We start from the raw sequence: 21,935 nt of genomic DNA on the forward strand, positions 1-21,935 counted from the left end.
GATGAAGAAAGGGCTCAAATGGCCTTCTTTTGAAACACTGGGTCTGCTCTGCTAAATGTCACGTTCAGCGAAATGGATGTTTACACGGGTCAATATCCGCAAAATGTTTGGGAAGGCCAGAATGGAAGGCTGCCTAATTCAGTGTATAATTTTGTGGGTAAAGATAACATGGCAGAGAGTACATACTGGCGTTTGAAAAGAAGGGTCGTCTCGCCAGAAAGATGTTTCCTTTAAGTATAGGTTGCAAACGCTTGGGCAGAATCCGGCTTGGAGACATATTTTGCTTGGCTTTCACGTGTTGGGAAAAAAAAAAAAAAGAGCTCAACCACCTAAGCCAGAGACGGTGTTCTCTGGTTGTCCACACTACCCGCTACTTGTTACTGACTCCGATATTCACCTCACTTCCCGGGGTCCTGAGACGCTGGTTCTGTGTCACTTGCTAAAGGAAAGCTCTTTGTAGTCAGTCTCTGACTTACTCTTTCAGTTGCGGTCAGACTGGGAAGAGGATCCTCCCTTCCGCTTCCTGTTCCCTGCTCCTCTTCGCTCCACTTCAGGCAAAAGCAGACCCTTCGGGGAACTGGGGAATGGAGGGAGGAGGGGCGGAAGGCCTGTCCTGGCTTCTCCAGCTGTGGTCCTCATGTGTTCGAGGGGATGCGGGGAACCCAGGGAAGATTCCTCACTGCTGTGCTGAGGCCAGGAAAGGAGACATAGACAACGCCTGTTACCGTGCCCTCCTGTCTGCTTACCTCTTGCCCCTGTATTTTTTTTTTTATTTTTGACACTTTCAGGAGGCTGGTTTATCCATACTCATTCATTCCACAGGTAGTTTTGAATTCCACTGAGTGGGGGAACACTATATCGGGCTAGCAGAGGGCAGTTACCCAGGTACCCAGATCTACCACCCCTGCAGGCTTTAGTTTTACTAGTGTGGTTTTAGTTCCCATGTGAGACATTCAGGTCTCATCTGTAGCCTTACGGTCTCCTCAGAATTTTTATTCCTGTCTCTTGGAGGTTAGATCTGGTATTCTCTCTCTCTTTTTTTTTTAATTGGAACATAGGCGATTTACAATGTTGTGTTAGTTTCAGACATACAGAAGAGTGAATCAGTTATACGTATACATATATCCCCTTTTTTTTAGGTCTGTGTTCTCTTGAATGCACAATAGTTAACATGTTCTTCTGGATCTCAAGTAGATCATTTTCAGAGGCATGCTTTTCCTTTGAGTGATCAGGATAATTTCCAACGTTTTTTTTTTTGTTTTTTTTTTCCAATAGGCTCTATGGTTTACTCTATGTTTTGCTTCCTTTATTCATCTTTGAATAGGGTGATGTTCATTTTGTCCAGACTCCTTTGCCAATAAGCAGAATGTGGGGCTTCACTCCGATGATTCTGTTCTCTGTTCCCTGGGAGATTCCCTTTCTCAAATTTCCAAGCCGAAGGGCAGGCCGTGGCAGCTCCCAGCCTGGTCTTTCAGGACCAGAGCTCTGCTTATGGGGAAGAGCTTCTCCTACGCTGTCAGCCCTCTACTTGCTTCCCTGCCTCTCCAAACTAGGGGCCATCAACTCAGGGGCCTGAAGAAGTTAGGCAGATGAAACAAAATTATTGAAGTCCCTGGTTTTAGACAGTATGCACCGTATAATAGTTGTGGAAGGCATTTAAATGGAATATTTCTAAAGTGCTTTGCCCTTTTAAACAGAAGTAACTTTTTTGACCCAGTACATACAAACAATACACAAGATTATCTTTTCTTTTCTTTTAGTTTGTATTTACTTAATATTTTAAGATTTAATTTTATTTCACATTTTGGTTTTCTTTTTTACTCACAGCTTTACTGAAGGATAATTGGCATAGGAGGAATGGCACGTGTTAAGGTGTGCAGTCTGATAAGTTTTGACAGGTAGACATCTGTGAAACCATCACCACAATCCAAGATAGTGAGCACGTCCATCACTCTTCCCTTTCACCCCCCAATCTCTAGGCAACCTGTTTGTGTCACTATAGATGAGTTTGCATTTTCTAGAATTTTGTATAAATGAAATCATGCACCAGGTACTCTATTTTTTTTTCTGGCTTTTTAAACTCAATATAATTATTTAGATATTCATTTTATTTATGTATCAACATACACTTCATTCCTCTTTGTTGCTGAGTAGTAGTCCATTATATGGATAGACTGTAACTTGCTAATTCAGTCACCTGTTGATGGACATTTGGGTTGTTTCCAGTTTTTTTTTTTTAGGTTTATGTTAAATTTTTATTTATGTATGTATCTATCTGTTAATTTTTTATCGAAGTACAGTTGACCTACAACACTATGTTAGTTCCAGGTATACAACATGGTGATTTGATATTTCTGTACATTTCAAAATAATCACCATAACTCTAGTTACCATCTGTCACCATACAAAGTTATTACAATATTGTCGACTATATTCCCCATGGTGTACATTTCAAATCCTCATGACTCATTTATTTTGTAACTGGAAGTTTGTACATCTTAATCTCCCTCACCTATTTCACTCACCTGCCCCCACCCCCTCCTCTCTGGCAGCCACTTGTTTATTCTCTGTATCTATGAGTCTGATTCTGTGTTGTTATGTTTGCTCATTTGTTTTGTTTTATAGATTCCCCATTTAAGTGAAATCGTGCTCTTTCTCTGTCTGACTTTTTCACTTAGCATAATATCTCTAGGTCCACCCACGTTGTCACAGATGGCAAGATTTTATTCTTTTCTTATGGCTGCATAATATTTCATTTTATCTATCTATCTAATCATGTCTTCTTTATCCATTCATCTATTGATGGACACTTGGGTTGCTCCTATATCTTGGCTATTGTAAATAATGCTGCAACAGACATAGGAAGGCATATATATTTTTGAATTAATGTTTTTGTTTTCTTTGGAAAAATACCCAGAAGTGGAATTACTGGGTCATATGATATTGACATTTTAAATTTTTTGAGGAACCTCCGTATTGTTTTCCATAGTGGCTGTACAGATTTATATTCCCACCAACACTGCAAGAGAATTACCTTTCCTCCACACCCTTGCCAACACTTATTTCTTGTCTTTTTGACGTAACAGTGATTCTGACAGGTGTGAAGTGATATCTCATTGTGATTTGGATTTGCATTTCTCTGATGATTAGTGATGTTAAGCCTCTTTTCATGTGCCTGTTGGTCATCTGTATGTCTTGTTTGGAAAAGTGTCTATTCAAGTCCCATTCTTAAATTGGGTTGTTTGTTTTTTTTGATGTTGAGTTGTATATGTTTTCTTTGTCTATTTTAAATATCAACTCCTTATCAGATATATTGTTTGCCAATTTCTTCTTCTATTCAGTAGGCTGCATTTTTGTTCTGTTGATAGTTTCCTTTGCTGTGCAAAAGCTTTTTAGTTTGAGGTAGTACCATTTTGTTGATCTTTGCTTTTTGTTTCTCTTGCCTGAGAAGACATATCCAAAAAAATATTGCTAGGACCAATGTCAAAGAGCATACTACCTGTATTTTCTTCTAAGAGTTTTAGGTATTGAGTTTATTTTTGTGTATGGCGTGAGAGAGTAGTCCAGTTTCTTTTACATGTAGATGTCCAGTTTTCCCAGTACCACTTACTGAAGAGACTGTCTTTTCTCCATTGAATATTCTTGCCTCCTTTTTCATAGATTAATTGACTATATAAGTACGGGTTTATTTCTGGGCTCTCTATTCTGTTTCATTTATCTGTGTGTCTGTTTTTGTGCCAGTACTATGCTGTTTTGATTAGTGGAGTTTTGTGGTATAATTTGAAATCAGGGATTGTGATACTTCTGGCTTTGTTATTTTTTCTCAAGATTGTTTTGTCTATTCAGGGTCATTTGTGTTTCTATACAAATTTTAAATTATTTGTTTCAGGTCTGTGAAAAATGCCATTGGTATTTTGATAGGGATTGCATTGACTCTGTAGATTGCCCTGGGTGATATGGTCATTTTAACAATATTGCTTCTTCCAATCCATGAGCATGTATATCTTTCCCTTTGTTTGTGCTGTCTTCAGTTTCCTTCATCAGTTCTTATAGTTTCCTGAGTACAGTTCTTTTACCTCCTTGGTTAGATTTATTCCTAGATATTTTATTCTTTTTGATGTAATTGTAAATCAGATTGTTTTAGTTTCTCTTTCTGGTAGTTTATTGTTAGTGTATAAAAACACAACAGATTTCTATGTTTTAATTTTGTATCCTACAATTTTACTGAATTCATTTATTAGTTCTAATAGTTTTTTTTTTTTTTTTGGTTCTAATAGTTTTTTGGTGGCATCTTTGGGATTTCCCATATACAGTGCCACGTCATCTGCAAATTGCAACAGTTTTACTACTTTCTTTGCATATTGGATTTCTTTTTTTTTCTTGTCTACTGGCTGTACACATGATCATTTTAAACCAGATGTCCAATATTTTACATCTTTTGTATTCTTTTTTGAAGATAAATCTAGAACTGACATTGCTTATTCTAGGAATCTGAACAATTATTAGCTTTTGATAAATGTATTCCCAAAATGTCCCTCAAAAGATTTATGCCAGGCAATGTAAGAAGGATTTTACTATAGCCTTCCAGAATTAAAATTTAAATTATTTTGTGACTTTAATGGATGAGGTGCCATTTTGTTCTTATTTTTAAACTTATTTTAAAAAATTGTTAGAACACTGGAACATTTTCATTGGTTAGTAATGATTTTCTTTTATAATAATCTTTGTTGCTCTTTGGTTCATTTTTACTTTTATTTTTAATTATGTAACCATTTTGTGACTATAGTCTTAGTGCATAGTTTTATGAATTTTAGCACATGTATTGATTCCTGTAATCACCAATATTTTTATGATACAGAACAGTTCCATCACTTCAAAAAATGTCCTTGGACTATCAATTCGTAGCCACATCTACTACTAATCTGTGGAAACCACCAACCTGTTCATGGTCACTGTAACTTTGAGTTCCTGAGAATGTCATATAAAAGGAATCATACATTATGTAATATTTTGAGACTAGTTTCTTTCATTTAGCCTAATGCCTTTGAGATTCAGTCAAGTTATTGTGTAACTCAATAGTTCTTTTTTAGTGTAGAGTAGTATTTAATTATATGGATATACTACAGTTTTTTTTAATTGAAGTATAGTTGATTTACAGTATTAGTTTCAGGTGTACAACATAGTGTTTCAATATTTTTCTTTTTATCTTTTATTTGCTATTTTTTATATATAATTTTTAAAGGTTGCAGTCCATATAAAGTTATTACAACATATTAGCTATATTCCCCATGTTGTGCAATACATCCTTGTAGCCTATCTTACAACCAGTAGTTTGTACCTCCCCTTCCCCTATCCCTATATTGCCCCCCTCCTGCTTGCTAACCACTAATTTGCTCTCTATATCTGCAAGTCTTCTTTTTTTGTTATATTCACCAGTTTGTTGTATTTTTACATTCCACATATAAGTGATATCATACAGTGTTTGTCTTTGTCTGACTTATTTCACTTAGCATAATGCTCTCCAAGTTCATCCATGTTGCTGCAAACGACAAAATTTTGTTCTTTTTTATGGCTGGGTAGTAGTCCATAGTATGCATATGTGTGTGTATGTATATGTGTGTGTGTGTGTGTATAAAACAGCTTTTTTTATCCATTTATCTGTTCATGGACACTTAGGTTGCATCCATACCTTGGCAATTGTAAATAATGCTGCTGTGAACATTGGGGTGCATGTATCTTTTCAAATTAGTGTTTTTTGGATATATATCCAAGAGTGAAATTGCTGGGTCATATGATAGTTCTATTTTTAGCTTTTTGAGAAACCTGCATACAGTTTTCCACAGTGACTGCACCACTTTACATTCCCACATCCTCCTCAACATTTGTTATTTGTGTTCTTTTTGATGATAGTCATTCTGACAGGTGTGGGTGATATGTCACTGTGGTTTTGATTTACATTTCCCTGGTGATTAGCGATGTTGGAGGATATAGCAAAATGACCAACTTATGGTAAAGTAAGTCAACAGGCATAAAATCTCCTCAGATTACTCTTCAAAAAAATGCTCTTATCATTTACAGCCTAGGTTATTATAGGTATGTCTCACTGTCTGTGGTATAATGGCCATGATCATCTTACTCTGTTTTATGAGTTCTTGTCAATACAAAAGTTGCAGAATAGAAAATCGTAAATCAAACGGGTGGATTATTAATATTTTTGTAGTTTACAAGTAAAGAAACTTTCAGAGTTTTTTCCCTGAAAAAAAATAAAGCTTAAGTCTAAATTAATTTTTAAATATTGAATTATATTTCTGGGTAACTATTATTATTGCATCTTAACTTCTCATGAATATTCCATTAGTAATGAAGTTTGATACTATAATTCTTGACCCAGAGATTTCTATGCCTCTCTGCCCCTCACCTATTCTATCAAGTAATCAATGAATGTTTTGTAGACAGATATTATTTCGGCTAAAGGAATTCTTTTCCTAAATCCACCTGTCATATAAACAATTTCTCCCCATCATCTTGGTTTTAATGGAAGTATGACATTTATGTACTTTATTTCTGTCTGCACCATCTTAGTTATATATACTGAAAAATATATGTGTAACTTTTGCTGAAACATCCTATGAGTTTTACTCTACCACTTTTTTTTTTTCCCGGTACGCGGGCCTCTCACTGTTGTGGCCTCTCCCATTGCGGAGTACAGGCTCCGGACGCGCAGGCCCAGCGGCCATGGCTCACGGGCCCAGCCGCTCCGAGGCATGTGGGATCTTCCCGGACCGGGGCACGAACCCGTGTCCCCTGCATCGGCAGGCAGACTGTCAACCACTGCGCCACCAGGGAAGCCCTACTCTACCACTTTCTTGAGTCATAAAAAAGAACCAAAAGATTTTAAGCTTTGGTTATTATGAACTATATGTCTTATGAACTACACATGATTTTTGTTTTGTAATGAACTAAAAGTCCATTAACTCCAACAGATTTGGACCAGGTTTTAGAGAATAAAAGCATTTATCCATGGTGATGCAGAAGTGTAGCAGTGTTTATGCTTTTGATCATTCCTTAGAGAAGTGTTGCCTTGGTAGACAACCAGCTGGCTTTAGAGAAAATTGTACCCCAGATACATGCTTAAAACAGCAGTTTAAAAGGTAACTGTCTGACAGTCTTGGTTTTGGTTGGGGTCACTTTTTTATTCACGGTATTCTGGGAACACAGGGTATGATGTCAGTTTGTACCCTTAAGACTCCTATGATGGCCAAACATAGTATTTTCCTCTGTCGTCAACACTTGAGAAAAATTTACCAAATGGAGACTTACGAATAGAATGGAAAAGAGTATTAGTAATGGTTTCTTTTAAGAGATAAAAATTCATTTTTTCAATGTTATTTTTAAAAAGACCTTAGGTGTTGAAATTTAAAATAAAAAAATTGTTTTTACCAAATATAACTTGATTTTTAATTCCCGTATTCTGCCTTAACAATCTTTAAATTAATTTCTTTCGTTCTTGAATATGTCTTGCCCTAGGACATTGTGGCAACCCATATTACATATTAGGGACCCATATTAGGGACCTGGGTTAACTCATCTGTGTTTCCCCAGTATTGGCACGTGTGAGTGGCTCAGTAAGTTGTTTTTGACATGAACCAGTGACCTTTGGAACTTATATAAGATTAAAAGCTAATTGGGCAATTGCATGTAATACTCAAATAAGATGATGATGGTGATTGTCTGGTTTGTACCAATGTTTCAAACTGTCTTAGTTGGCATTAGTCTGTCTTCTAGTTATTAGTCTGTCTTCTAGTTATTGGCAGAGTATGGACTCCAAGCTTCTATAGTATGTAAGTAGATTCAGTTGTTCCTTTGGACGGGGGATTACTGGTGCTGTTACTGATTACAAGTTATCTTTGTGATTCCAATTAGCTGATTTACCATTGAAGATTTTTTGATAGAGGAGCGCTGTCTTACATAATCAGTTGGGCAAAGGATCTATGTGACATAAGTCATCTTAGGAAAAAATGTCCTTGTGTCTGTTTCAAAATGGAGGATGGTGAGGAAACCAGATGTAATGCTTTTTCAGAAAAGAAGACATAGTGAACAGTTGAGTTTGATGATATATTTTTTCATAGGGTATATAATATTCTGAGAAGATTTTATTTCTGGTCCCCAGAGGGACCAATTTAAGGAATTTGATGCATTAAGCACTTCGAAAACACTATTTGTATCAACAATAAAAATCAAACAGCCTGATTAAAAAATTAAAAAGGAAAAGATTTTAAAAATTAGTGACAAACACCACTAATCATTAGGGAAATGTAAATCAAAACCACAATGAGATAACACCCCATACCCATTCGGATGGCTACTATCAAAAAAATTAAAAAAAACAAGTGTTGATGAGGATGTAGAGAACCCTGTGCATTGGTTGTGGGAATGTAAAATGGTACAACTGCTATGAAAACTAGTATGGCCATTCCTTAAAAAATTAAACATAGTATTACAGTGTGATCAGCAATTCCACTTCTGGGTGTATATATATATATACACCTAAAATAAATGAAAGCAGTGACTCAAACAGATATTTGTACACCCATGTTCATAGGAGCATTATTCACAATAGCCAAAAGACAGAAATAATCCAAGTGCCCGAGAGCCTGAATAGATAAACAAAGTATGGTTTATAAATACAGTGGGATAGGATTCAGCTTTAAGGAGGGAAATTTTAACACATGTTATAACATGGATGACCGTTGCAGGCATTATGCTAAGTGAAATAAGCCAGTCACAAAAGGACAGCATTGTATGATTGTGCTTAGATGAGGTTCCTAGGATAGAGACAAATTCATGGAGACGGAAGTAGAATAGTGATTGCCAGGCCCTGGGGGAGGGGAAGAATGGGGAGTTACTGTTGAATGGGTACAGAGTTTCTGTTGGGGAAGATGAAAAAGTGCTGGCATCGTATGGTGGTGATGGTCGTACTACCATGTCAATGTGCTTAATGCCACAGAACTGTAGTTAAAAATGATTAAAATGGTGAAACAACTAAAATTCTGTACATGGCATTTTCATTCAGCCCATAATCATAACCTAGGTGCTAAACTAGGTACATGAGTTTAGGTGCTAAACTAGGTGCTAAACTAGGTACATGAGTCATCTGTGAATTATCAGCCTCTTCCCACAACATGCAATATATATACAGTATCATGGTAACAAAAGAATAGTACTTGAATGAAGGTAAGCTGCCTAAATTAATAAATAATCAATGTAGTGAAATGGCCCTGCCAGGGGTCAAGTTCTGGATTTGCCAAGTAGTGTGTATAGCAATTGTACTACCACTTTCTCATTTATTATAGAAATATAAGCATATTTATAGTAAGGTTAAATTACGTGGTACTTCTGAATGTTTCCTGCTGTTGCAAACTTCAGAGAAGCAGCCTGGAAGAGCTCAGGATGGTTTTAAGAATAGAAGCTGTAGGAGATACAACACCCTGATTGTCAAAAGTACAGCTTGGCTTTTTAATTGTCCTTGTCAACAATTTTATAAAATTCTACAACATGGAAGTCAATAATATTAATATCCAAATGACATGTTATAATTTCTCCTTTTCATAAAAAGAAATGGGTAAGAGTTGAAGTGGAGACAAGTTTATGGAAATATTTTGAGTCCTGCTGAGAAATGATAGGGCAGTGATAAAAATGAAGATCAGAAAACAAGTTGGGAAATGGCTGCCTCAGTCTCTGAGAATTTGCTTTGGCACACACAAAAATAATGTTGATTCCTGTAGGTGGTTATGCTTTGCATGATGTTTAAGCTAATGCGGAAAATGAAAAAACTTTTAAGACATATTTATTTACATATTTTCCCATGTTTCACTACATATCTAATAAACATCTACCAGTACAATACCTTTATTACCATGGTAACATGAACTCGTGTCAAAAGGAAAGGAAATTTATGTTCAGTACCAAGGAAAGGAAATGTTCTGTGTGTTTATTACAGTCATGCATTTACAAAAGATCTACATAAAAACAGAAACATGTTTAGTACTGCTAACTTCTTATTCTAAAATCAATCTAGAGTAGGAAAAATAGATGGAAAGAGCTGGCCCAGGGTAGTCCTCTGTTAGAACTAGAATGATGATTAGAGCTTAGTTTTTAGGACTCCCTTTTTATAGCATGATTGGTCCCTCCTGACAGCTTCAAGCCATCAGAAAATTGGAAGCTTGTTAGTGATTCATTTAAATCACTGTGTCTAGATGCTTTTTTTTTTTTTTTTTAAGCGGTACGCGGGCCTCTCACTGTTCTGGCCTCTCCCGTTGCGGAGCACAGGCTCCGGACGCGCAGGCTCAGCAGCCATGGCTCACGGGCCCAGCCGCTCTGCGGCATGTGGGATCTTCCCGGACCAGGGCACGAACCTGCGTGCCCTGCATCGGCAGGCGGACTCTCAACCACTGCGCCACCAGGGAAGCCCTGTCTATATGCTTTTTACAAAAATCAATATTAACATTTATTAAGCGTCCACATTTATAACCATATATTAGGTATTATGGTTAGGAATAGAATACTCGATACTTTCTGAATTTTGTGCTCTTGAATGATTTAGAGTTTGCTGGAGGAAACAGTATAGAGGTAGAGATACACACCCTCCATAAAAAAGAGTACTCCCCCAAACAAAGAAACAAAAAGATGCTTAGGTACTTTTTCAAACTTTTAAGTTTAATAATGTATGCATGTGTCCCCAAATAATAAAATGAGCATAATTTGCTCAATTTAATGCATATTTGTCATATGCTATGTTCTGTGGTAGACACAAATATGGATAACGGAGTCCCCATCTTTGAATATGTGGTTTTGAGTGTGGTTGGAAGGGCTAATGGGACAGATGTACTCAGGGCTCTTCTACAAGGTAAATTGCTCGTGTTCCTAAGAGGTATAGCAGTGAGTGCTGCCTTGACCATGTGCCTGATTCTTGCCTTTGAACCCTGGTTTTAGGACTCAAAGAATATCCTTGCCTTGTCAGCCACCTCAGATTCTATTAGGAAGTGATTGCTAGGAGGTATATAATATGATAAGAAAAAGAAGGAAAAGGGTAACATAGGGTTTAAAATAAGGGAAAACCTACCAAGCTGGGGAGACCAGGGAGGGAGGAGTTGTGTAAGATGGGTCTTGAGGGGGTGAGGGTTAGGGTTAACCTCCAGAATTTGGGGAAGGAAGTCAGAGGCAGGTAAGCTTGGGTCACAGTCGTGGAGTAGGGAGTAGCCTGACAGGACTGGAGCCTGCAGGGACTGTGAAGAGACAAACTGGGAAGGTAAGGTTGATTGACAGAAGCACGTTTGTCTGACATTTTTTTTTTTTTTGGCATGTGGGATCTTCCCGGACCGGGGCACGAACCCGTGTCCCCTGCATCGGCAGGCGGACCCTCAACCACTGCGCCACCAGGGAAGCCCCTGTCTGACATGTTTTGAAGTAGCTTTCAGAAAGATGTCTGCTTTTAGTTTTTGCAAAAGCGGTTTTTCCTAGGCTCGTCAGCTCTGATTATACCAATAATTCAGGCAAGAGAGAACCAGGGAGGATGTCTGAAATTTTCCCAAACACTTCATGCCTTTGTTAGAGTGATTTGCTCGTTCTTCTTCTGTTGACTTTATTCAGTTCTCTTTATGTTCTGCTTGCTCCCTTACCTACTTTTTCCACGTGGGTGAGAAAGCTCTGAGGATTTACTCTTTCTCCATTTACACCAATTTCCTATGATACCAAACTCTTTGTACCCCATCACTAAAAGCCTTGCCAAAATGGACTTTCCCGAACCATCTGTGGGGTTCATGACTCTTCTTTCTCTTTTAGCGTTGGTATTTCTCCAGAGGAGTATCAGCCAGTGATCTGATTGTGTGTGATGCTCATGCTGACTAATCATAGTTGCTAGGCATATTCTAACACATTGTTAGCTTGTGATTAATTGTGAAGTTTTTCTAGCTAACGTGTCAAATGCATTTGGCTACTAAACAAGAGAACATTTCAGAAACTTAATTTATATGCAGAAATATTTGAGGCTAATTAAAATCATGTCCTTAATGCTTCTACATTATATAATTGTTATGAACATGCTCTTGATTGATGAAACAAAGGTGTACGACTTTACTATTACTTCCGCTCATATGTATTTATAAGCAGATTTGATTTCAAAAGGAACTGGTAAAGGCCAGCTTTGATGTTTCTTTTGCTTTTCATTAGCTTTTATTCAGATAGAAAATGTTAAACGGGCTGTAAATTGCCTATCCAAAGTGTTGCCTTTCCTACTTTATCTTATCAGCCATCAGAATAGGCCACTGAACTTGGTGTTGGTCAGGTTGAATTACTTTGTAGGAAGAAAATCTTGCCATAGGTTTTAAGTAAGAGATAAAAACTACACTTCTGCTTTTTGAATGTGCTGCACTTTCAGGCATGTGCCAGCTTAATGGTCTGCCTTTCTGTATCATTTTCTCCTGGAATGACAGCTTAACAGTTTTCCTGGTTGGATTGTGTTAAAATCTTTAGAGGCTACATTCACTAAAACATGTGTCCCACGTTTGGGCAGCCAAAATCTGTGCAATCGTTTTGATGGAGTTTAACTTAGCAACTCTGCTATTACCACAGATTTCTTATTGCTAAAGCCCCATTAAAATGTCCTCAATTTGGAGTCTGTTATTTCATATTTACATTGTTCTGGGATGCGCTGAAGTACGCTTTTGCACTATGTTAAAAATGGATTTTGCACAGTGGTTTTTAATAACATCTGAGGGAAAAGAATCTGAAAAAGAATTTATATATATACGCACACACACACATACGTATATATAACTGAATATATGTATGTATAACTGGACCACTCTGCTGTACACCTGAAACTGACACAACGTTGTATAGCAACTATACTTCAATTAAAAAAAAGGACTTTGCTAAGAAAGCAGTAGCTTCAGGACATTAAAGAAGGGCGTGTTTAATATAGTTAAATTATTTTAATAGATTTTTATCTAGTTAACTTTTCTTGAGTGGCTACCACGGTCTGAGCATTGGGCTTAGGTATCCCTCATGGATAACTTGACGTTATGGCCATTAGTAATGATGTCTGGGCAGAAGGTGGACTAAGGGGAAAAGTCATGAAGTGGCCAGAGCAGGAACAAGGTATCTTAAAGTTTCCATCAGAATGGGGGTGTCGCAACCTGTTGGTTGTTGGCAATGTCATCGTGTGTTCAGCATTAAGATTTGATGCCTCCTCTTGAATCCGATGTTGCTGATGCCCTTGGGGAGGGGATGACAGAAAGAGTGAGAAAGTGAGAATCTCTGGGAGAAATCCAGGGCAGACCAGTGCTCACCAACTTAACAGCCGTAGGCTGTTTCACTCCTTGCCTTTCAGAATTGTTTTTTAAGTTTTCTTGACAAATTTCTCAAGGCCTTGTAGGGAACAAAGCTGTTCTGTTTCATGGTAGGGGACACAGAGATGGGTCCTCATCTTGAACTGGTTCAGCTTTCCCTGGTGCCATTAGCTGCTCTAACTCACCGCTACTCCCTCTGGGTAAGTCCAGAATCCTGGAGCAGATCTTAGTGGCAAGAAGTTGAAGAGGCAGATACTGGAAAATCCAGCCTTATGTGATCTTTCCTGGCTGTGATAGGTTTAGCTTTCATACTGAAAAGTTGTTTAAACTCTTAAAATTTTTTTTCAAGTGGTGAATTACATTTATCTCAGAAGAAAACTTGAAACTTGATATATCCCTTTTTTTCTAAAGAAAAGGAATTTTCAATCCTTATTAGCGTTTATATCTATAGTGATTTATTTTTAAAAGGTTAATGGCTATCTCCATTGAAAGGCACCATATTTTTACTCTCTAAGTAGGTCAAAATGCTAAATTTGGCTAGAAAAATTTCCCAGCAGTTGGATGTCATTGTGCCTAAATGTATGAAAATGAAATGCCTGTTAAAGTTGACAAAAGACATAGATTAATCAGAATGTCTAGTTGAATCACAGAGCATGGAAAGAGTAACACTCTCTTCAACTGTGTATATTTGCAACGATCTCATTATCATAATATTAACAAAGTGTTAATATGAACAATTTCCAAAATAGAAAAGCAGCTATCTTCAGAAATTTTAGTAAACTGAAATTGTGAATGATAAAAAGCACATACCAAGTTGAATTTGTATTATACCTTACAAAATCATGGGATTCTATTATAGTCTCAGCCTTTCATGATGTATGCTAATTCTTTGAAACTGTCAGTGTTATGTCTATAGGCATTTTTCAGAATTTTGCTGTAATTTCATTTTATATATTTTAATACTTTTCAGGTACTAGATGATTTTAAGAAGCAGAAATGAAATTTAGGTGCTTTCACAATTCAATGAAGTAAAGTAAAATACTCAGCTCAGAGCCTAACACACAGCAGCTTCTGTGACAAGCAGTTGTTTATGATTTTGATCATTATTTCTGTGACTTCTTGTGTTGCTGTCCCCTCTCTCTCTCACTGGTTTGCTTGCTTTGACAGTTTCAAGAGCCTCATAGCATTATTCCTTCTCATCTTGTGTCTGCCCTTCAGCTCTTGGTATTTTAGAAATTTCCAGAATTCCTTCCAGAACTGTCAGCATACAGTTCCTGATCCAAGAACTCGCATGTTTACCTAACACACTTGCAGAGCTGTTGAAGAACTTGCCCTTCTTTGATACCAATAGCTGATTTCCCATTTTGTCTGGGGTCCAACAGGTTGAAGGTCAAGAGATGAGCTGGATATGATCTCGACATACAGCTATCATACAGAGCCTGGCGTGGGGGGGTGGCTGATTCCCTATGTTTTCACTGTGCCTCTTTGCTGCTGGGGTTTGGGACCTCAGGGTTCCCTTGTATCTGAAGCTAGTCCTAAGATAACAAAAAAATTACGTTTTTTGAGATTATGACTGCAATGTCACATGTATTTGTTACCTTCAGCATTAATTTAAAAGGGCTTTCCCTTTATTTTTATTTATTTTAGACTTATTGAGAATATTTTCAGTAATATAAAAATACTTTTCATTTAAAGTAAAACAAAACCAAAAGTTCTTTCCCTACAATTCCTTCACTGTCAATCTTCAGGAGAAACAAGTTTTAATAGTTTGGAATGAATCCTTCCAGACTATTTACACTTGTTGGCTCAATATATATAGCTATGTTTACTGGTGTCTGTTTTTCACAAAAATGAGATCATATTATTCTGCAATTTGCTTATTTTACTAATTAACTTGTCATGGGCACTGTTCCATGGCCTCAATCTTTTTCATGGCTGTATAATACTCTGCTGTATTGCTGTATCTTGGTTTATTTAGCTTTTCTCCTGCTGACAGATTTTATCTGCTTACACATCGTGTTGCATGGACTCCAGGGGTTGGTAGCTTTTGTCCTGGGTACATCTGTGCTTCGTTTCCCCACTACATTCTGCAGGCTAGAGGAAGCCTGGAACATTTGCCTTGGTTGCTTATTGGGTTGTCATTTGATCTTGGATTGGCCTCAGTTCAGAGAAAAAGCACCAACTCTGTTGTGTGGGGTTTGAGGGGAACAGCAGCATTTTTATAGCTGTTTCTCATTTCTCCCTTCTAGCTGGGTTGTACCATCTAGCTGGGATGGATTTTGGCTGTATCATTCCTAGATGCTCTTATGTTGGCAGAGTTCTGGGATTCAGAGCTATAAGAAAGTTCTGATTGTCAAATCTGTTTCTTTAATCGGCAATCCTTAAAGTCAGGACATCTTTTTAGGGAATACTTTGAGAATACATTTGTTTTTTTCATGATTGTAGAATATTTTTGTCTCTTTATATTTCTAACCAGGTGCACTGAAATTTAATTTGTGACTTTCACATTGGCATAATTAACCACAGTCATAAATTCAAATACCAACATATTCCAAGGTTCATATTTCATTGGCAGGGATGGCATTCATTAAGGTGTTCATAAAATTTCATATTCTTAAGTCACTATTCACTTAGTAGATACGGTAACTTATTTTTGTCATGGCTACTGGCCATATCTTGGAGTTTAACATCTGTTGGCTGAAACTGCTACACACTTTTGAAATTCTAAACCCTAATTGCCTAGAATGAAAGCAATATTTTAATTTATATACAGGCATACCTTGGAAATATTGAGGGTTCGGTTCCAGACCTCCAAAATAAAGTGAATATTGCAATAAAGTGAGTCACACAAATTTTTTGGCTTACTTTTTGATTTATTATTGTACAGAGTGTGTCATGCACAGTGGGAACAACCACACCAAGCCAGTGTCGAGAATACATCCTTATTTTCTGTGACATTTTCTAGTTTAAAATGGAGTTGTGGTCGTTAACCATATTTTAATACACTTGAACGAAGAGTTGTAACCCTTTTACTTTCCCGGTGATTTCTTCATGCTCGGTTTCCTTGAATGTCTAGTGGCTTGAGCTTTTCCTTTGCTACAGTTTTTACACTCTATTTTTGTGTTTTCCTTCTCCACACAAAAAATGTCCTAAGACTATTTATTTATATGCAAATATACTCCCAAAGGAACAAAAAGGCACTTTCATTCTTAGAGCTATATGAGGAAAAAAATGATATTCAGATACAAAAATGTGAAATACATTCAGTTTATAACACAAAAATATAATAGAAGGCATTTTTAATGACATACATAGAATTACAAATCTCATTTTTCTTTTGCACTAGGATTAGCTACTGAAAACTTTTTTAACTGCAAAAATCAAAGAACAGTCCAGCTGAAAGGGAGTTACAGCTTATTTGGCATAAAATTGAATTGCTAATTTTTAATTATTTATTGGATTTAAATAATTTATTTTTATTACTTAATCAAAACTACCATCATATACTTGAAAATATGTATTCTCTTCAACATCAGACTTTCCTTTTCTCTTTCAGTCTGTGATCAAAACAGGGCGGCTGCTAGTTAGTCACGAGGCTCCCTTGACGGGCGGCTTTGCCTCTGAGATCAGCTCGACGGTTCAGGTAGAGTAACTTTTTGGCACTGATGTGAGCGTTTGTGCATTTGCATGTGTCTATGCGTTTGTGCATTTGCATGTGTCTATTCCAAGAACAAAATTACTTATCACAATATATAAAAGCATGCACTGTTTAGAAAAGTACATTTTCCCGTCTGACTCCAATTCACTGTCCTTTAGATAATGGTCTAATTACATCTTCTAGAAAAGAAATCTTAAAAGCTGAAAATTCCTTAATAGGAAGAAGGAAGTTTGAAATAATCTTAGTAAACTAATGTCAGTTATGTTTGCTAGGATAAGAGGAAAAGAAAACTCTTAAATTTGAATGGGATATTTCTCTTTTAATAAAACTTATCATGATGAATCTTATCATGAAGCGTTTGATTTATAAAATTGATTTAAACAGCCTTCACCTTAGAAAAAATGAATCTGTCAAAAGTCAATAATTTAAATTCAGTAACAAATTTCACAATCAATAATTTAATTCATTAATCTGATTAATCATATGCTATTGGCGACACTTTAGGAATGGTTTAAAAACATTTCTTTTAAAAAAGGGTTCAGTTAAGATGCTGCATATCAGGAAAAAATTCTACAAACCTCTTTATGGAGGATTTTTACTTAAAACTTTCATTCACATTTATATCATAGATGGGAATAAGATGACTTAAATGTTTCATTTTTCCTAACTTTTTAAATTAAAAATTAAATAACTATATTTTAAATGGAAAGTTTGTATGCATTTTAAATTCAGAGTATCTTTGCAGCTAGCAAACATTTTACTTCTCTTTATTGGTGGTAAGATGATTTTATTGTTAAGATACATATAAATTGAAAATTTCTTTAAGAGTATATGGTTAAAAACTTGATATAAAATTATGATATATGAGCACTAATGATTTCTACCAATAAAATATCTTTAAGTATGAACTGACAATGTTATAAATATTTTAAAATTAGATGAATCAAATTTAAACATAAATATTTTAAAAACTAGATCAAAAGAATTCATAATTATGATAAAAAATTATGCTGTTGTTTTTACATGTGGTATACATTTTTCACTAACAAAATTAAGAAAATACTTGAGTTTTGTAGATTTGTTGTCTTCCTTATTATAGAGACTACAATTTGAAACATATTGCTTATCATTGTGTAACATGAATACCTGGTATTTACCGTGCATTTTATTCATTGAGTAGCCTAATGTAGTATCCCTGTAAAGAAAAAAAAAGGGGGGGGGTTTGCAAGAATGAATCACTAACACCAAGATGGTATTTCAAGTCAAAGGCAAACTGTAAAGAGAAAATGGGATTTTCTGATTCCTAGTTAATATGTGGTCCACTAAACCCATCTGGCTGTTGCTAATGGAACTTTATCTGACAGCTTTGTTTCATTTTGCCCACTGAATGTCATCTTATTGTTATCTCAAAACTTTCACTTGCATTTAAATGTAAAAGGAAAGTAAATAAACATGGAATTAGAAATTATAACTAAAGTCCACTTTCTCTAGACGTGCTTTTAAAATTTGAATTCCATTGATTACTATAAGCTGCATAGAATGTAACATTTTTTGGCTTGGAAAAGAATTAGAACGATTATCTAGCCTAGTGTCTACTGGTCTTGAATAATATGTGGATTCGTGTCAAAGGAAAATTGTCTCTCGGGCTCCAAGAATACATTTGTGAATTCCAGTTTGAGGAACATCATATCATGAGTTAAATATAGTCACAATAAAAAGCTTACACCATCAAGATCATAAACACTGTATCAAAAGCAGATCCTGAAATTATATGATAGTAATCAGTGGTTAAGGTTGTGAAAGAGATTATACAGAATATGGTCATATTTTTTTTCATAATATGAAGACACCAAAACAAAGACCACACCTTATAATACTCAGACTCCCAAAATATGCCCACTGATCCTGGGTGTCTGAGGTCTGAGAAATCCTGACCCAAACCAACTGGATTCCTTTAACAGATGAGTGTTTCTCATTCAAAGTGCTTGTGATTGACCTGATTTTAAAATTAAGTGGAAGATTTGGGACTAGGACAGGAGTCTTGAGTAAATGTTGAGTATGTACATATGCATTCTTTATTCAAAGTTACCCCCACCCCATGAGGAAGATAGAAGTTGGATTCATTATAAGATGTTCTCTGTTTTCCATGTTTAAATCTTTCAACCAACTAACCACAAAATAAATTAAGGAAATAATGTAAAATTTGTAGAGAGGTCTTAGTTTGATATTTTGAGGAATTAGAATTTAGATTTATTAATATGAGGAAGAATTACAAAACGCTCACAGTTGATTTTGCTTAATTCAGATTTTACTTGTACAAATGGAAAGTGTGGAAAATGAATTTTAACAAAATATAATCAACATTGGATTTCCAAATGTTTGCCTGTGTGGCTTTTATGTATTGACAAGGAAGGAAAAAAAAAGCTAGACACCTTGTTTGTGTTTTGTTTTGTTTTGTGTTTTTGGTTTGTTTGTTTGCTTTTTTGGTAATAATGTTTGCATACAATATAGGGTAATCTGAATAATGCAATCTACTTTTCAGTAATTGTTTCATGCACATATTCCAATAAACGCAGCATACTGTATTGAGCACCTTCTTTACGGAAGGCCTGTATCAAATTATCCAAGTGCCTGGGCTTCTTTAAACTGAAATCACTTAAGTGTGAGGTGCAGCTGCTTTCACCACTTGGAACGGTTCATGTTTCTGTATTTCTTTTTGGTTGTGTATACTTTGTAACGTTGAAGAAGATAAAGCAGGGTTAAGATTTTGAAAGCAATTTTCTGGAAGGGCAGGGAAATGGTACATAGAGAACTTTTCATTGTCCTAAAGAAGTTTGAAATTAGGGGTGAGAATGATCTATACGTTTGAGCACTATGGATTAAAATGCTGAGTTACTCTCATTGTATCAACAAATGTAAATTTTATGTGAAAGTAAGCACACGCAAAAACAATCTGCTCCAAAACCATCGTTTTGTGGAAGGTATTTGATAGCTCTTTGAAAGCTCATGGCTGATCTTACAAAATTGCTCTTAATATTACAATATTTTAAGAGAATGATTATTAACAATAAAACTACTGTTTTAATACATTAAAAACTGAGAGTACCATTTTCTGTTTTGCTCAAATTTTAAATTATTTCCCATATTAAAAATCCTGAAGAGAATACAGCATTTTAGACAGTATTTCTTTAAGTTTATAATTGATATTTTTAGATAGAAAAATTATATCATGCTCTATAAAATGAATATCAAGTAAAGGAACTTTTTTTTTTGCTAGCTATGGGAAGTATTGCTGGCTTTACTATTTATTATTTTTAGTTAGACAGATAAAGTATGAGAAGAATGAATATAAAATATGTTCATATTTTATTTATATAACTTTTCAATTTATAGCAGATGGCTCTTCTATCATAAAAGGAGTTCAGTGTACACAAGTATTTTCATGCCCGTTGCCTCTTTTTCATAAACCATTTATTTTATTATTTCAAAAAATATTTATTGTTAGTCTCAGTTTGAAGTAAGTGAAAATCACAAAAGTGATTAGGAGACTATATTAATTACACATAACATTGTAAACTTATATTGATCAATAGCTTCTTCATAAAATTTATATAAAATGCTTAGAAAAATCAAAACCAATCCACTGAATCTGAGAACTGCTTTGCATTCCTATTGGATTAATTTGGAAGCAAACTGGGAGGTGGAACAAGCTGAGTGAGGTCTGTTATATCTGGCTCTCCTCTGGGGAAGATTTCTCGGTCAGTCATCCAAAGCTTCACTTGTCTCTTCCCATCTAATTTTACATTCCCATCTGTTCTCACTTTGGGGTGAGGGAACTTTTTCCTTCTCTCCTTTGACACATACCGAAACTTGGAGAAGAACTTGATTTGTGGAAAAGTGCAGAGACAACAGAGTTTAGCAAATTCATTGACCTCACTGTGGAGTTTGAGCAAAGATTTCGTTGTTTTGGAAAATTATATGACTTAGTTTGATGTGATGTTTGTATTCCTCAGCTTTATGTAACCATAGCTTAAAAAAAAAAACAAAAATTTTACTGTGCAAAAGAGAATATGTTAACCTCATCCATTTAAATATTTTGCCCAAATTAATTTATATTATAATTCTCCAATGAAGTATTCAAAATAAGCATTATTTATGAATATTAAGACCAAATAATTCCTGGCATTTTAGTAGCTTTAATCAGTGTACTTTCTTTAAGCCTTGTAGAAACCAATCTTTATTTTTAATTTCTAATACATTCCCATAATGATGAACTAAATCTTGACTCTGATAAGCTTGGGATAATAATACAAAAAATGTTTGTTGTTGTTTTTTTTCCTTTCTGGATTCAGTGCTTAATAAGAGTGCCAAAAATTTTAGGGATTGGGGTTGGCTTAAAGGTTTGAATTTTTTTTTTTTTAACACATGGAAGCAATAAGTCTGCAATAAAGAGTCCAATTGGAGAGTATGGTAAATTTCCATACCATTGTTCCATCCTTTCTGTGCAGTCTCTATTCGTAGGATAAGAACTCAGAAATTGTGCATACAGACATATATTTTTAAGGTAATCATATTCTAAAAGTTTGAGAGGGTTTTATAGGGTTTACATTAATCATCGCGTAAAAGGAAACTTTCCTAATTATCAAGTAAAGGAATTTTGCTTTTCTCACTCTTTCATGTTAGAAAGGACTATACAGAAGGATTTTTTTTCTTATAAACTTATTATTACCACCAAATTTACCAGCACTCTGTTTACCAACGTCAATCTGAAGAAGAGGGATAAGGTCTTAAATGGTCTTGAGATTTTTACACTGTGGAAAATATGTTTAAATAAAATTACCATGTTGATAAAGTAGGAGTCATCAGAGGAAGCTATAAGGGCAGTAATTTGGTGAATAGTTGACTGCAATTTAATAATATTATTACTA

General features: G+C 35.5%; 1 protein-coding gene across 5 annotated transcripts in view; it reads left to right on the top strand.

Annotated features, from left to right (window-relative positions):
* Positions 1-21,935, top strand: part of BCKDHB (branched chain keto acid dehydrogenase E1 subunit beta) — a gene marked incomplete at its 5' end in the record, with an annotated part of 288,838 nt that overhangs the window by 158,565 nt on the left and 108,338 nt on the right. For all 5 annotated transcript variants that reach the window (XR_014297651.1, XM_082669419.1, XM_082669422.1 and 2 more), the window contains one exon: positions 16,906-16,992. Coding sequence is in view for 4 of the 5 variants with exons in the window: in XM_082669419.1 (XP_082525545.1) it covers positions 16,906-16,992 (87 nt within the window). The remainder of the gene's footprint in view (positions 1-16,905; positions 16,993-21,935) is intronic.

The sequence above is a fragment of the Grampus griseus genome (assembly GCF_964374135.1).
Source record: "Grampus griseus genome assembly, chromosome: 13".
NCBI classification, from domain to species: Eukaryota; Metazoa; Chordata; class Mammalia; order Artiodactyla; family Delphinidae; genus Grampus; species Grampus griseus.